This window comes from Moschus berezovskii, chromosome 12, assembly GCF_049115385.1.
Source record: "Moschus berezovskii isolate FMDL1 chromosome 12, NW_MosBer_1.0, whole genome shotgun sequence".
Classification (NCBI taxonomy): domain Eukaryota; kingdom Metazoa; phylum Chordata; class Mammalia; order Artiodactyla; family Moschidae; genus Moschus; species Moschus berezovskii.
This window is the reverse complement of record NC_142471.1, coordinates 8,230,462-8,244,014: the sequence shown is the minus strand read 5'-3', so window position 1 is coordinate 8,244,014 and position 13,553 is coordinate 8,230,462. Positions and strand designations below refer to the sequence as shown.

The 13,553-nt window shown below is 40.1% G+C and overlaps 1 protein-coding gene across 1 annotated transcript in view; it reads left to right on the top strand.

Moving 5' to 3' along the window:
- B3GALNT2 (beta-1,3-N-acetylgalactosaminyltransferase 2) overlaps positions 1-13,553 on the top strand; it is a 57,636-nt gene that overhangs the window by 21,257 nt on the left and 22,826 nt on the right. The window contains exons 4-5 of the mRNA XM_055425772.2: positions 4,049-4,242; positions 8,862-8,957. Of these exons, the coding sequence (XP_055281747.1) occupies positions 4,049-4,242; positions 8,862-8,957 (290 nt within the window). The remainder of the gene's footprint in view (positions 1-4,048; positions 4,243-8,861; positions 8,958-13,553) is intronic.

The following is a 13,553-nucleotide window of genomic DNA, read 5'->3' as shown; positions in this document are numbered from 1 at the left end:
AGTATGATCTCTCAGAGTATCTTACTGTACAAATTTAATGTTTTTTCCATATAACTAAGCACTTATCACACACATGGCCGTAACTTTGGCAGTTTGAATTGTGACAGCAAAATTAACACAGATTTCTTTTTCCTCCTTCACAGTTTCACAGATAGACTATTGTTCTTATGGTAGATCTTAGCAACTTCAACTCTGATGTTTTTTTCTTCCCTTATTCAGTGGAGAGCTTTCACTTCTTCACCTAAAGGAAGCACGTTCTGGCTTCTGTTTGGCACATCTGAGTTGCCAGCATCACCACTCTTGGCCTTGGAGGCCTTATTTACATAAAATAAGGGTCAGTTGAACACAAGCACTGCAATGCATGGATGGTTGATCAGATGACCCAGAGGGATGCTGAGTGACTAATGGGTGGGATGTGCTGGACAAAGGGATGATTCGCATACCTGGCAGGACCACGCTGGATGGCTCAGAATTTCATCATGCTGCTCAGAAGGGCCCGCAGTTTAAAACTTATGAATTATTTCTGGAATTTTTCATTTAATGTTTTCGGACCATAGTTAAATGTAGATAACTGAAAACTTGGGAAAGCGGAACTGCAGTTAAGGGGCGGGGGGAGCTACTGTACAAATTTGATGTTAAGGAAGAGTTGTTGAGATGAATAGTATGGCAGTCTATTTTTGGCAGACTGAAATCAAACTTTCATCAAAATTTATCTTTCATCCTTTCTGACAGACTAACCACTTTGCACGTCTGTGAAGATTCCTTATGAATATATATATGATTTTAGGATCCAGGAGAGTTTATTTTTCAGTATGGTTCCCACCCATCTGGAAATTCCTTGTATGTAGATAAATCCTGAGTTAGTAAAGTTGAAACTTACAGAAAACTGCTGATTTCACCAGCCTATTGATTTATAATAGCCTTGATACAGATCTTATGAATCACCTTCCTCTAAGAACTATTGCCTAAGCTGCAAAAGAAACAAATAGTAAAAAAAAAAAAAAAATGAAAACACAGTAATATTTTTTTTATTCCTTACAGCTAAAAATTTGTGGGAGCTCTGATGAGTTTAAAGACAGGTGGTCCTAATTAGGTTCTCTGTGTTGCCAGGGAAACAATTTTAGGAAGGCGATAACTTTATACCTTTATTTATTAGCATTTCCTATTATGTTCAGCTCTGGTTCTGAGGGAGATGAAACTTGCCCACATCTTGAATGTACTGATTACGACTTCAGGTGTTTTAAGACCTGTCACATGTGGATAATTATGTGCACCTTGCCTGTGTAGGTAGCCGCAGAGTAATGGTGAGGAGTGAGGGCCTGTAGTCAGGCTTCCTGGCTTTAAGTCTAGGCTGTGCCATTTCCTCGGAGAAGGCAATGGCAAGCCACTCCAGTACTCTTGCCTAGAAAATCCCATGGATGGAGGAGCCTGGTGGGCTGCAGTCCATGGGATCGCTAAGGGTCGGACACGACTGAGCGACTTCACTTTCACTTTTCACTTTCACACATTGGAGAAGGAAATGGCAACCCACTCCAGTGTTCTTGCCTGGAGAATCCCAGGGATGGGGGAGCCTGGTGGGCTTCCGTCTATGGGGTCACACAGAGTTGGACACGACTGAAGTGACTTAGCAGCAGCAGCAGTGCCATTTCCTAGCTGTGTGACCTTCAAACAGTTGTTTACCACTGGCAACCTCAGTGTCGTGATCTATAACCTGGAGGTAAAAGTATTACAGGACTGACATGAGGATGAAATAAGTTGATACATATGAAGTATTTAGTTCAGGGATATGTTCAGTGTTTAATACTGTTATTTTTTAAAAACCCGCCTTTTTATAAAATTGGGTTGTAATCAGCTTTTTAAATAAATTGGACCATATTTTCAGGTTTGTATTATAAAACAGAGGTTTCTTACTTAGGATGTCTATGAATTTAGTTGACATTGTAAGTAAAGTTTTATGTATAATTGTGTTTTCCTGGGAAGAGGGTCCTTTAACATTCACTGAGGTCCCAAAGGGACCTAATAAAGTGTTGTATTACTGATGATGTTAAGAGATCAGATTATGTTTGAAATTCAAATCCAGGCCAAGCCAAATTTAAAGAAACCTTTAACCAGACTTTCTGTTATTTTAAGTGCTGTTATTCAGGTGTGGAGGTTTTCATTAATAGAAAATTTTCATGTATATAATATCTAGGTTACCGATTTGTAAAAATAGGTATAGCTAAATTAATATTTTAGAATTTATTTTATCTCTTTGATTTAAATGGCATTTAGATTTATTTCAGTACCTTAAGGTCATCATGAACATTAATCATCATGATACCCTGGATGTATAGAAGTTTGATTAATAGGATTATCAGAGCAGCTGGCTATCTTGTGTCCAGGTGGCTTGAAGTTCAAGGTACATTTGTTTTAGATAGAAAATAATTTTTCTAGATGGTTATAATTTTATTTACACGTTCTCATTTATAAAATATATACATATTGTTAGTATTAAAATTAATACAGTAATAAGTATTAGTATTAAAGTATTAAGTATTAATACTTTCAGTATTAAGATTACATTTTATTTTCAGAAACACAGAAATTCTGTTTTCTTCCCACCCTCTAGTGGATCATTTGGGTAAGTGTGGGAAGAAAACAGAATTTCTGTGTTTCTGAAAATAAAATGTAATCTTTATTAATATTGAATGTCTTGACTGACAATATGTGTATCTTTTATAAATATGTGTATGTTATAATCTTTAATAGATGTGCTTCCCTTTGGATATCCTATTTACTAAATATATTAAAGAGAAAAATTTTTGTTATTTTCCAGTATATTTGGAGTCTAGCCTCTGTGGCCAGTGCTTGCCCCAACCCATGACAAAATCTGTATCCTCCTTCTTTCCCAGCTGCTCACATTTGTAAGTGGGTAGGAGCCAACAATTCCATTTAGTCATATTTTATTGAGCAACTACTAAGCGTAAAATAGCATGCTAGGAACTCTAAGGTAGGGATCCAAATGATCCTCTGGAGTGTGGGTAGGAAACAGAATTTCTGCTTATCTGAAAATAAAATGTAACCTTAATTAATATTGAATACATTGACAATGCGTGTGTATTTTATAAATATGAGTATGTGTGCAAATGTTTTTAACTAATGGGACCTGTATCAGGTACTGTGACCTGCAGAGTTGGAAAATCATAGCTCTAAAACATACAAAGAATGTAGAATAATCTTTTAAAATAAGTTTTTAGATTATTTCTCAAGCTGGCATTGATATTTTCAGGCATATTAACTGTTTCGTGTAGTCTGTCCTGATTCATTTATGGTAGCTGAGAAAGTTACCCCAAAAGGCCTGCTTTTGTCATTGATTAGACTCTAGGAGAATAGAAATAGCATGCATCTGAAGTCAGTAGATATGGGTTTGATTTCTGCTCTGTCACTTTCTGTGACCTTAATCAGACACCTCTCTGGAGCTTATTTTCTGACTCTGTAAACTGGGGATAATGCCACAACCACATAGGGTAGCTGTAAAGATTAAATCTGATGGTATGTGGCACATAGTAGGTGGTCAGAAATGCTGTGCTTAATGTGTATATCATTGTCAGTACTATATGGCTAGAGTTTTTCAGTGCTATTTGAATTGATTTCAGTTACTTTTGTATAGTGATAGCTGCCCGACATCACAAAAATTGCTCAACATGCAGTAGGATTTTTGGAATTTGCAGAGCAAGACTAAATGTACTCATTATTTATGACTGCAGTTAGTACTGTTTTTAATATCTCCATTTATCCAACCTTTCCTAATAGATGTCTTTAAGTTTAATATTCCCCTATAGTGTTTATACATACAGAGGCACATATGCATATGTGAAAGTTTATTAAAGTACCTCTAATAATTATTTTGCCAAGATGTGGCCGAAAATTTGGTTTTAAAAATGTATTGCCATGTGTGAAAGAATTATATAACAAATCTAGGTTTTACTATCAAGTGCACTTCATATTGGTAAAATAAAAGATTGTGTTTGATTGTGTAAAACTCCTTTTCTTATTATTACTTTCTTAGTTTTGAATCAGGAGATTGAAGCATTCAGTCTTTCAGAAGATACTTCATCAGGGCTGTCTGAGGACCGAGTTGTCAGCGTGAGTTTCCGGGTTCTCTATCCGATCGTTATTACGAGTCTCGGGGTGTTTTACGACGCTGGTGATGTGGGTTTCCAGAGGAACATCACTGTCAAGCTTTATCAGGCAGAACAGGAGGTATGCACTGCTTCGTACATGCTTTTCCCCATTTTTATTTTTCAAAATCATCAGCTTTTTCCTTGTGGCAGTGCGTAGGTTGGGAGATTTCCACCTGTCTTCTCTTATGATTAGACACATTGTAATGTAATGTATTAGAATGCTGCTTTGAGAAGAGACTACTGATGAATAAACGTGTTATATCCAGGAAAGGAGGAGTTGGACCAGATTAGAAATTTCCAACCTAAAATCCCTGAAAACCTAAGAAATTTAAAAAGCTGTTGATGAGTATTAAATATTTGGGCCTCGTAGGTGTAAGCAAGTATGATTGCCTCTTCCTTCCAACCCTAAAAGCCTATCACCATACTACAGGCTAACAGATATGTCGGATCTTTTTTATAATAAGAGCACAGAGGAAATAAAAGTTTAAAACAGCTGGGGTTACTGTTTCTGATATTTGAGGAAACCCATTTGTTTGTAGCAAGGCATTGTATTTGAAAAGATCTGTCCCTGGACTTTAAGCTATAGGAATCTTAAAAGAATTATACAATGAGTGTCATATATCCGGAGAAGGAAATGGCAACCCACTCCAGTACTCTTGCCTGGAAAATCCCCTGGACGGAGGATCCTGGTAGGCTACAGTCCATGGGGTCGCAAAGAATTGGACACGACTGAGCGACTTCACTTCACTCGCTTCATACTTTAATCACTGGAGAAGGAAATGGCAACCCACTCCAGTATTCTTACCTGGAGAATCCCATGGACAGAGGAGCCTGACGGGCCATGGTCCATGGGGTCGCAGAGAGTCGGACACAACTGAAGTGACTAAGCACGCACCCACACCATATATCCACCAAGTAAATTCTGCAGTAGTTAACATTTTGCTATATTTGCTTTATGACATCTGTAGTTATTCATCAGTCTATCTTTTAAAAAAATAACGTGTATTTTAGGGGCTTTCCTAAAGAGTGGTGGTCTAGTTGTTAAGACTGTGCACTTCCAATGCAGGGCACACCAGTTTCATCCCCAGTCGAGTAACTAAGATCCCACACACTGCATAGCACAGCCAAAAAAAAAGTGTTTTAGATTAACTTGCAGGCATCAGTAATATTTCAGCTCTAAACACTTCAGTGCGCTTACCATGAACTAGGCTTTAATATTTGTTTATGGTTTAAAAAAATCACAGAGTATGATGTGCGTAGACTGCATAAACCTGTGTGACCCAGGCTCCTGTCACCCTGCCCCATTCCCGAGAGGCAATGGCTGTTCTCAATTTTTTTAACCGTGGGCTAGTGTTGCCTATTGTAGGAGTTCATTTATAAATAGACGCATATACTAAGCACTCTTCGGAGTAAGGCTTCTTCCACTCAACGTGATGTTTTTGAAACTCATCCATGTTATTGTATGTATCAGCAGATTTTTCCTTTTCCTTCTTTTAATTGCTAAGTTGTATTCCAACAATACATGGTATTTATCTGATCTGTTGATGGGCAACAGGAATGTTTCCAGCGTTTTTCCCCTTTATTCTTTTATTGTGGTTGAGTTACATTTATTAACTTTGGAGTATTAAAGCAACTTGCTATTCTTCTTGATCATGATGTATTAATTCTTTTTATATATGGCTGGAAATTGTGTTTCTTATGGGCAGCATATAGTTGGGTATTCCTTTTTACCCAGTCTGAGAATCCCTAATATTTATAAGGGGTATTTATTCCATCTACACTTAAGGCAATTACTAAAGTGGTTGGATTTCAGTTTTTCTTTTTGCTATTTGTTTTCTATTTATCCTGTGTTTTTTGTTTCTCTTTTCTTCCTTTTCTGCCTCTTTTGGGTTGAGTATTTTTTAGAATTCCATTATAATATTTCTATTTTCCTTTTAGCTACAGCTCTTTGTATTATTTTGTGTCAGTCTGGTTGACATAAGAATCACAATGTATGTCCTGAACTTTTTCAGTCTTCTTCAGCATTGTACCCCTTCGTGTAAAATATAAGAACCTTGCAACTATATAATTCCTTTTACGGTTCCCCATCTTTTTGTTCTATTTGTCATATGCCTTATGTGTGCTATAAATCTCACAACACAGTATTATAATTTTTGCTCTAAACAGCTTATTAGAGTAAGTATTTTACTTACTCTAATATAAACAGTATATTAGAAGAAAAAGTCGTATTGGCTACATTAAAGACTTTATACATACTTGGTTTTATGCCATTTCCGTCTTATATCTTGGTGTGGTTTTTCTTTGTGTGTTCTGCTCAGGGTTTGCCAAGTTTCTTCAACCTGCAGATTTATGTCTTTTAACAAATTTAGGGAACTTTTAGCTATTTTTCCTAAAGAAAATTTTTTCCCAGGCCCATTTCTGTCATTTCTTCTGGGATTTCAGTTCCGTGTACTTTCTTTTTCTCTAAAAGATCCCATTTTTCTAAGTTGCCATTTTTCTGAATTCCTTTTGAACATATTTTCTCTGTGGCTTTGACCCAGAGTATAATGACAGCTTTACAGTCCTGTCTGCTATACTAAATTTGAGTCATCTTGGCGTGTCTTTGTGGATCGTCATCTTTTCTCTTGCATACAGTAACATTTTCCTGTTTTATCTTAAATCGAATAACTTTGGATTGTATCCTAGCTACTGTGAATAATTCACTGTAGGATTGTGGATCCCGTTATAGTCTTTGAGGAGAGTTGCTTTCGTTTGTTTCTTTTAGCCGTCAGTTAAATTGCTGGGCGTGGACTCTGAACCGTCTCCCTTGTGAGCACAGCTGACGTCTCCAGTCTGTTCTCTTGGACTTAGGTGGGCTGCTCAGCTTCTGCTTCAAATGTGTATTTCCTGACTCAGCCGCAGACTAGGGCAGAGTTCATAGGAAGGACTGAGAACTCTGTGACCCTTTCCTTTCTGGGTTTTTCTTCCTCATTTGTTAGCCAATGTGTTTGCCTCCACTCTGTCTTCTGATTTGCAACCAGAAAGACTGCAGTTCTTATTTCAGAATTTTAGTTGCCCCCTGAGGTATGCCTCAGACAAAGAGCCATTAAAAAAAAAAATAGGGGAAACAGATCCAGTGACTTTCTCACCTTCTGGGTATTGCTTTGCCTCCAGTGTGTGTCCTTTGTGTATGTTCAGTGTCTTCAAATCTTTTTTTTTTTTAAATGTTTTGTCTACTGTTCGTAATTGTTATCTATAGGAGGCTTGGCTTATTGTCACTGGAAGCAGAACCCAGTGCAGTTTTTTTAGGCATGTTTAAAAATGTTTTTGTGTTAAGGTCGATTGTTACTAAGAGATACAATGTCAGAGTCACCAATAAACACGCAGATCAATTTAATATTAAATTTTTTGTTTGTTGTATTCCTTCATCCTCTAAAGAACTTGTTTAGTTTGTAAATGTGCTTAATGACATAAATATAAGAGAGGGAGCAAATCTTAGTTACGATTCCAGCCACTATGATTCTAGTGAAAAGAGCTTTATAAAGTCTAGGAGTTCATACGTTATTGTGGTTAAAGGTTGCGTTGATACTGAAGCTCAAATAGGTAACTGCAAGAGCAGTACTCTGAATCCCTCTGTCAACCTTACCTAGAAATTAGGTTCAATCTTGAATTTTTTCCATGATTAATTGTCTTAGTATATGTAGTGGGTTTTTATTTTTTTAAGCTTCTTTTATTTCTTTATCTGTCTGTCTGACTGCACTGGGTCTTAGTTACCATCTGTGGGATCTAGTTCCCTGACCAGGGATCAAACCTGAGCCCCCTGCACTGGGAGCATGGCGTCTTAGCCACTGAACCACCAGGAAAGCCCCTATAGTCTCTTTGAGTTGTCACTCAAGTAGTTTGATTCAGATGTACAATATTTTTATCATGTTGATTTAATCTTTAGTTGCCATTTTTTTTTTTTTTTTAACCCAAGGAGAGGTTACTCTTTGTCCTCAAGGCAGGTCTGATCTCAGGTGGATTGCAGCGGGTTCACAGGTAGTTACGGTGTATAAAGTATTATCACTGCATTGCCAAAGACTGATGTTGATGAAAGAAACACGCTTAATTCATTTAAACTCCCTTCGTTCTGAAATTCTGCATGGTCTTGATAGCTTTAATAGAAGCATCTCCTGTAGCAAATTGGTGTCTAAGAATAGCTATGAGAATAAGGAAATGTTCTTGCCTAAAACAAAAAGGAAGGACCCAAAGAAAACAATAGACATAATGAGAATCAGTCTTTTTTTAATGTTCCCATTTTTGTTTCTGTTTGTTCTTCTAAAGTTTCTTTTTGAAGGGTGATTCCTGAGTACCTTTGTTCTATGTAGAAGTCTATGATCTTTCAGTTTATTCTTAACCCTTTGGGGTTAAGTAACTAAGTTGGCTTAACACCTTACACTTCCCTTAATGCTCCTCATTTCAGGGTATCGTTTTTATTTTTTTAAGGTTATGTGGATTGTATTTAGTGTTTTAGAACTTCATGACAGCCTTGGTGATCTTAAATACCTTTACTTAATAACCATGATTGCCCTGGAAAGCCCAAATGATGCCTAAACCACAGTAGAACAACGTTGGTAGCCACGGTTGGGGCCACTGAGAATTTAGAACGTCAGCTGTGTGAAAACTTGCTGCATCTGACGTGAAGTATTTCTTCTTGTCTTCTCCCCACCCAACCTGTAGGAGGCCCTCTTCATTGCTCGCTTCAGTCCTCCGAGCTGTGGTGTGCAGGTGAACAAGCTGTGGTACAAGCCTGTGGAGCAGTTCATCTTACCCGAGGTACTGTAATGAGACTCTGGTCTTGATGCGGGCCGTTACCGCCCTGGGGGTATGCTTCCAGAGGCAGGCGTTTGAGATTCTCCTGCCAGGCCAGCTCTCCAGAGTGACAGATGGTGCTACAGCAGGGGTGTACTAAGCTGTAGCGCTCTGCATTCCTCCCACCAGAGAGCTTCATGGTGCCCCAGAGGCTCCCAAGCACACTTGGAAAAGCACTGCTGTTACCATGGTTTCTGAGTGCCCGCCTTAGTGACAAAGGTTAGCAGTAGATGTGGCTGTTAGAAAGACACCAGTGCTGTTTGAGTGCGCCGGATGGTCGCTCATCTAAACAGCAAGGAGGTGGAGGGAAGTGCAGACAGGCTGATGCCAAAGAGGTGCGTCACGTTCCAGGATAAAGTAAACTTCTCCAAGTCGTGGAGGATGTTTGAAACTGTACTGTTCCGCAGCTGCCAAGGGCCCCAGCAGCCCTGGAGTTGAGCCCATACGTGGTTGTATCACATTGTGCATCACACAGTTAGACCTGTGTTCACACAGGTGAACAGACCGTTACCTGTCTGCCTCAGCCTTTTCAGGCTAGTCCAGTCTGTCTGAGTACCTTTCTGAGCAGAGTTGGAGCCGCTGTGCAGGGCTCAGTTTCCCAGTCCTCTCTGGCAGACACTGTTGGTCAACTTTGAAGTTTACCCAGGGACATCAAAGCTGAGTTAAGATGTGGAAGCTGGATGATTGACCAGCCCTGCTAGCTAACCAGGAAGCCTCTTCCTGCCACTGGTTGCGTGGGTGCTGTTCACCCTTGGCCAACAACAAAGTCACGCATTTTATAACGTGCTGTGGATCTTTGGAGCTGAGGACAGGTAGTCAAACCGTGTATATTAATTCCATGACAGTCAAAGCGAGCTCCTTTATTTCACCTACATGTGAACTTCTGTTGAAAAACATGTAAAGAAAAAGAAAACAAACAAAAAAAAGAAAAACAAAAAATTTCCAAGTTCTTAGTGTTATAAAAAAGACTGTAGTGAACATCTTTACACTCTCTTAGGGGTACCCAACTGGTTGTTTTCTTAGGATGAATTGTGGGTTCAAATTTCTGCGTATTTTTGAGGCATATGATTTTTTTTTTTGGAGAACAGTTTACCAGTTTATATCCATTTGAATAGTCATCAGGATTATATGAGTGTACTGTTTGTGTCCTTTTTAAATTTCATATATGAACTTTTTTCCTAGTTAAAGGAAGTATGCACCATCAAAGGTATCTCTTAATTAAGAATAGTGGTTCAACTAAGAAGCATTGGCCAAGTGTTGGATCTCAGTTTTTGTTTTTTTAAGACATTTTTCATTTTCACCAAGAACTTAATTTTTTTTAATTTTTAAAAACACTTGTTGACTTGTCTGCATTGGGCCTTAGTTGCAGCACAGGGATCCCTGTTGCATCGTGCAAGATCTTTCACTGCAGTGCGGGGACTCTAGCTGTGGCGTGTGGCCTCAGGAGCTGCAGCACAGAGCTGCAGCTGTAAGATCCTAGTTGCTCTGCAGCATGTAAGATCCTAGTTCCCTGAGCAGGGAGCGAACCCACATCACTTGCCTTGGAAGTACGGACCCAAACCACTGGACCGCCAGGGAAATACCGGATTTCAGTTTTTGAAGGAAGTCATTCTTTGGTTTGTTAACTCATTTACACAGAAAATATTTTTTGAGCACTTAGTGTATGCAAAGCACTGGGTCTGCTTGAGGACGCGGCACCACAATCCCTGCGCGTGAAGCAGCTTATGTGCTAGTGAGGGTGGTGGTTGTTTAGTCGCTCAGTCGTGTCCAACTCTTTTGTGGCCCCATGGACTGTAGCCCGCCAGGCTCCTCTGTCCATGTGATTTCTCAGGCAAGAATACTGGAGTGGGCTGCCGTTTGCTTCTCTAGGGGATCTTCCTGACCCAGGGATCAAACCTGGCTCTCCTCATCCGCAGGTGGCTTCTTTACCACTGAGCCACCGAGCCAACTAGTGAGGACAGGAGAGCGAACATTGATCTTGTGCTTACCTTGCTGTGTCCCAGGCACAGCTGTAAGCAGGTTTCTGACACTGGCCTGTTGGTGAGGTCTTCTAGGATTGAAGCTAGTCATCGATGAGAGTCCTTCTTTTCTACTCAGAGCCAGTGTGGGCAGAACCTCACTCAGACCTTGTGTGATTCCCAAGGGAGAGGAGAGTGATTCTGTGGGGACCAGGAGTGCTAGCACGTGTTAGATGCTGTCCAGAAAGGTCTGGAACCTGCTGGAAGGTTGATGTTCACAAATGACTCATGAGGATTAGCATGAGTAGGAAAGGAAAAACTGCCGCACCAGGAAGTGAGTAAGTCTGTGAGGGCACAGTTGGGTGCAGGTGTGTGATCGGGTGCCTGTGTGTGAGCTGAGTCCCTGCTCTGCCGCTCAGCGGCTCTGTGACCCGGCACTAACTTCTTCCCCTCCCTGTGTCTCTTCCCTCCTCTGTAAGGTAGACCCAGTTCCGAGGACTGTTCTAGCGTGTTAATGATTTCATGGGGCTTCCCAAGTGATGTGGTGGTAAAGAACCCACCTGCCAATGCAGGAGACACAAGAGACAATCCCTGGGTTGTGAGGATCCCCTGCAGTAGCAAATAAGTACCCACTCCAGTATTCTTGCCCAGAGAATTCCATGGACAGGGGAGCCTGGCGGGCTACATTCCACGATCGCAAAGTGTCGGACACAATTCAGCACACACAACTTCATACACTCAAGTGATTTCACAGATGTAGAATGTTTAGAACACGCTGCCACGTGGTGATCGTTCAGTAGATCAACGCGTGCTGTCCTGAAGATGCTTTTAGTTGCTGCAGCCAGGTGTGGAGCATGCCTGCCTCCTGTGGCAGAAGCCAGGGATGCTGCCCAACATCCTACAATACACAGGACGGTCCCCACAGCACAAGATTACCTGGCCCCAAATGTCAGTGGTGCCCAGGTTGAGAAACTCAAAGAGGAAGGAGTCCCAGGAGGAATAACCATTATCTTGATCACTTCATAGAAAGAATTACAGTTTGATTAATCAGTTAGTCCACAAAATATAATACTTTCCCTTAGAATGTCTTTGTCCTTAGGAAATCTGTGCTGAAGCCAAGGTGAAATGTATTTTACTTTCAAGTGATTCAGCAACAAAGAACAGCAGAAGAGTAGACAGAGATAAAGCACATGGGGCTGGGGACCTCCCAGGTGGTTCAGTGGTTAATACTCTGCGCTTCCGCTGAAGCGGGGCACGTTTGATCCTGGTCGGGAGACTAAGATCCCAGTGCCATGTGGCGTGGTCAAAAAGTTAAATAAAAAAGCGCACATATGGCCAAACATTGCCTGTTGTTGAGTCTAGAGGATTTTGTGTTAATCTGAACTTTTCTATGGGTTTGAAGTTTTTCAGAAAAAGAATCAGGTTGGGGCGAAGGGCTGCCTTCCTTGCCTGTGTTCAGGTTGGTATATATGGCAGAAAGTACTCATGATGGAAGGGACTCAGTCAAATCAGGCAGTGGCCATTTCAGTTATTAAGATGTTCACTAGCTAAAGCCTTTTTAATTGAGATTTTATTTTATTTATTCTTATTTTTTGGCTGTGCCGTACGGCATATGGGATCTTAGTTCCTCAACCAGGGATTGAACCTGTGCCCCCTGCAGTGGGAGCACAAAGTCTTAAGCACTGGACTGCTAGGGAAATCCCAGCCTTGTGATCTTTATTTCCCTTGAAGCTTTAGCTTAAGCTAAATTGGCTTTTGATTTTTCATTACATCCGAGTAATCTTTTTTTCTTTTTATACAAGTGCACTTATTTAATAGTGTCTACATCTGAGGGATTAGGATTGTGGATGAATTTTATTTTCTTCTATATATCTGTTTTTTAAATGTCCTGAAATAAATATTAGCCTTATTAACAGAAAAAAACTTTTAAAAATAAAATTCTTTCCTTTTACACAAAATCCTGGTTTTGTTGAAAGCCTGTTTAATTTCATGTACATATTCATTTTTGCCACATCAAGCCCTCATTGGACTTACTTGCACGAAAAAAAGTGATGGTGATGAATGGGTTTGCCTGCACATCATCAGCAGAGAATAACCAAAGAAAAACAGATCGGTGATCCCAGTTGTGAGGGAGAAGTAGATAATTTGTTCATCATCATATTCTCTCTCAACTTCACAGTCTGCTGGAGTAACATGTCTGTAGTGTGGCTTGTCAGCTAATAAGCAGGGTTCTTGCAGTATTTTTGGGGGGCTCCAAAATCACTGCAGATTCTGATTGCAGCCATGAAATTAAAAGACGCTTACTCCTTGGAAGGAAAGTTATGACCAACCTTGATAGTATATTAAAAAGCAGAGACATTACTTTGCCAACAAAGGTCCGTCTAGTCAAGGCTATGGTTTTTCCCGTGGTCATGTATGGATGTGAGAGTTGGACTGTGAAGAAAGCTGATCGCCAAAGAATTGATGCTTTTGAACTGTGGTGTCGGAGAAGACTCTTGAGAGTCCCTTGGACTGCAAGGAGATCCAACCAGTCCATCCTAAAGGAGAGCAATCCTGGGTGTTCATTGGAAGGACTGATGCTAAATCTGAAACTCCAATACTT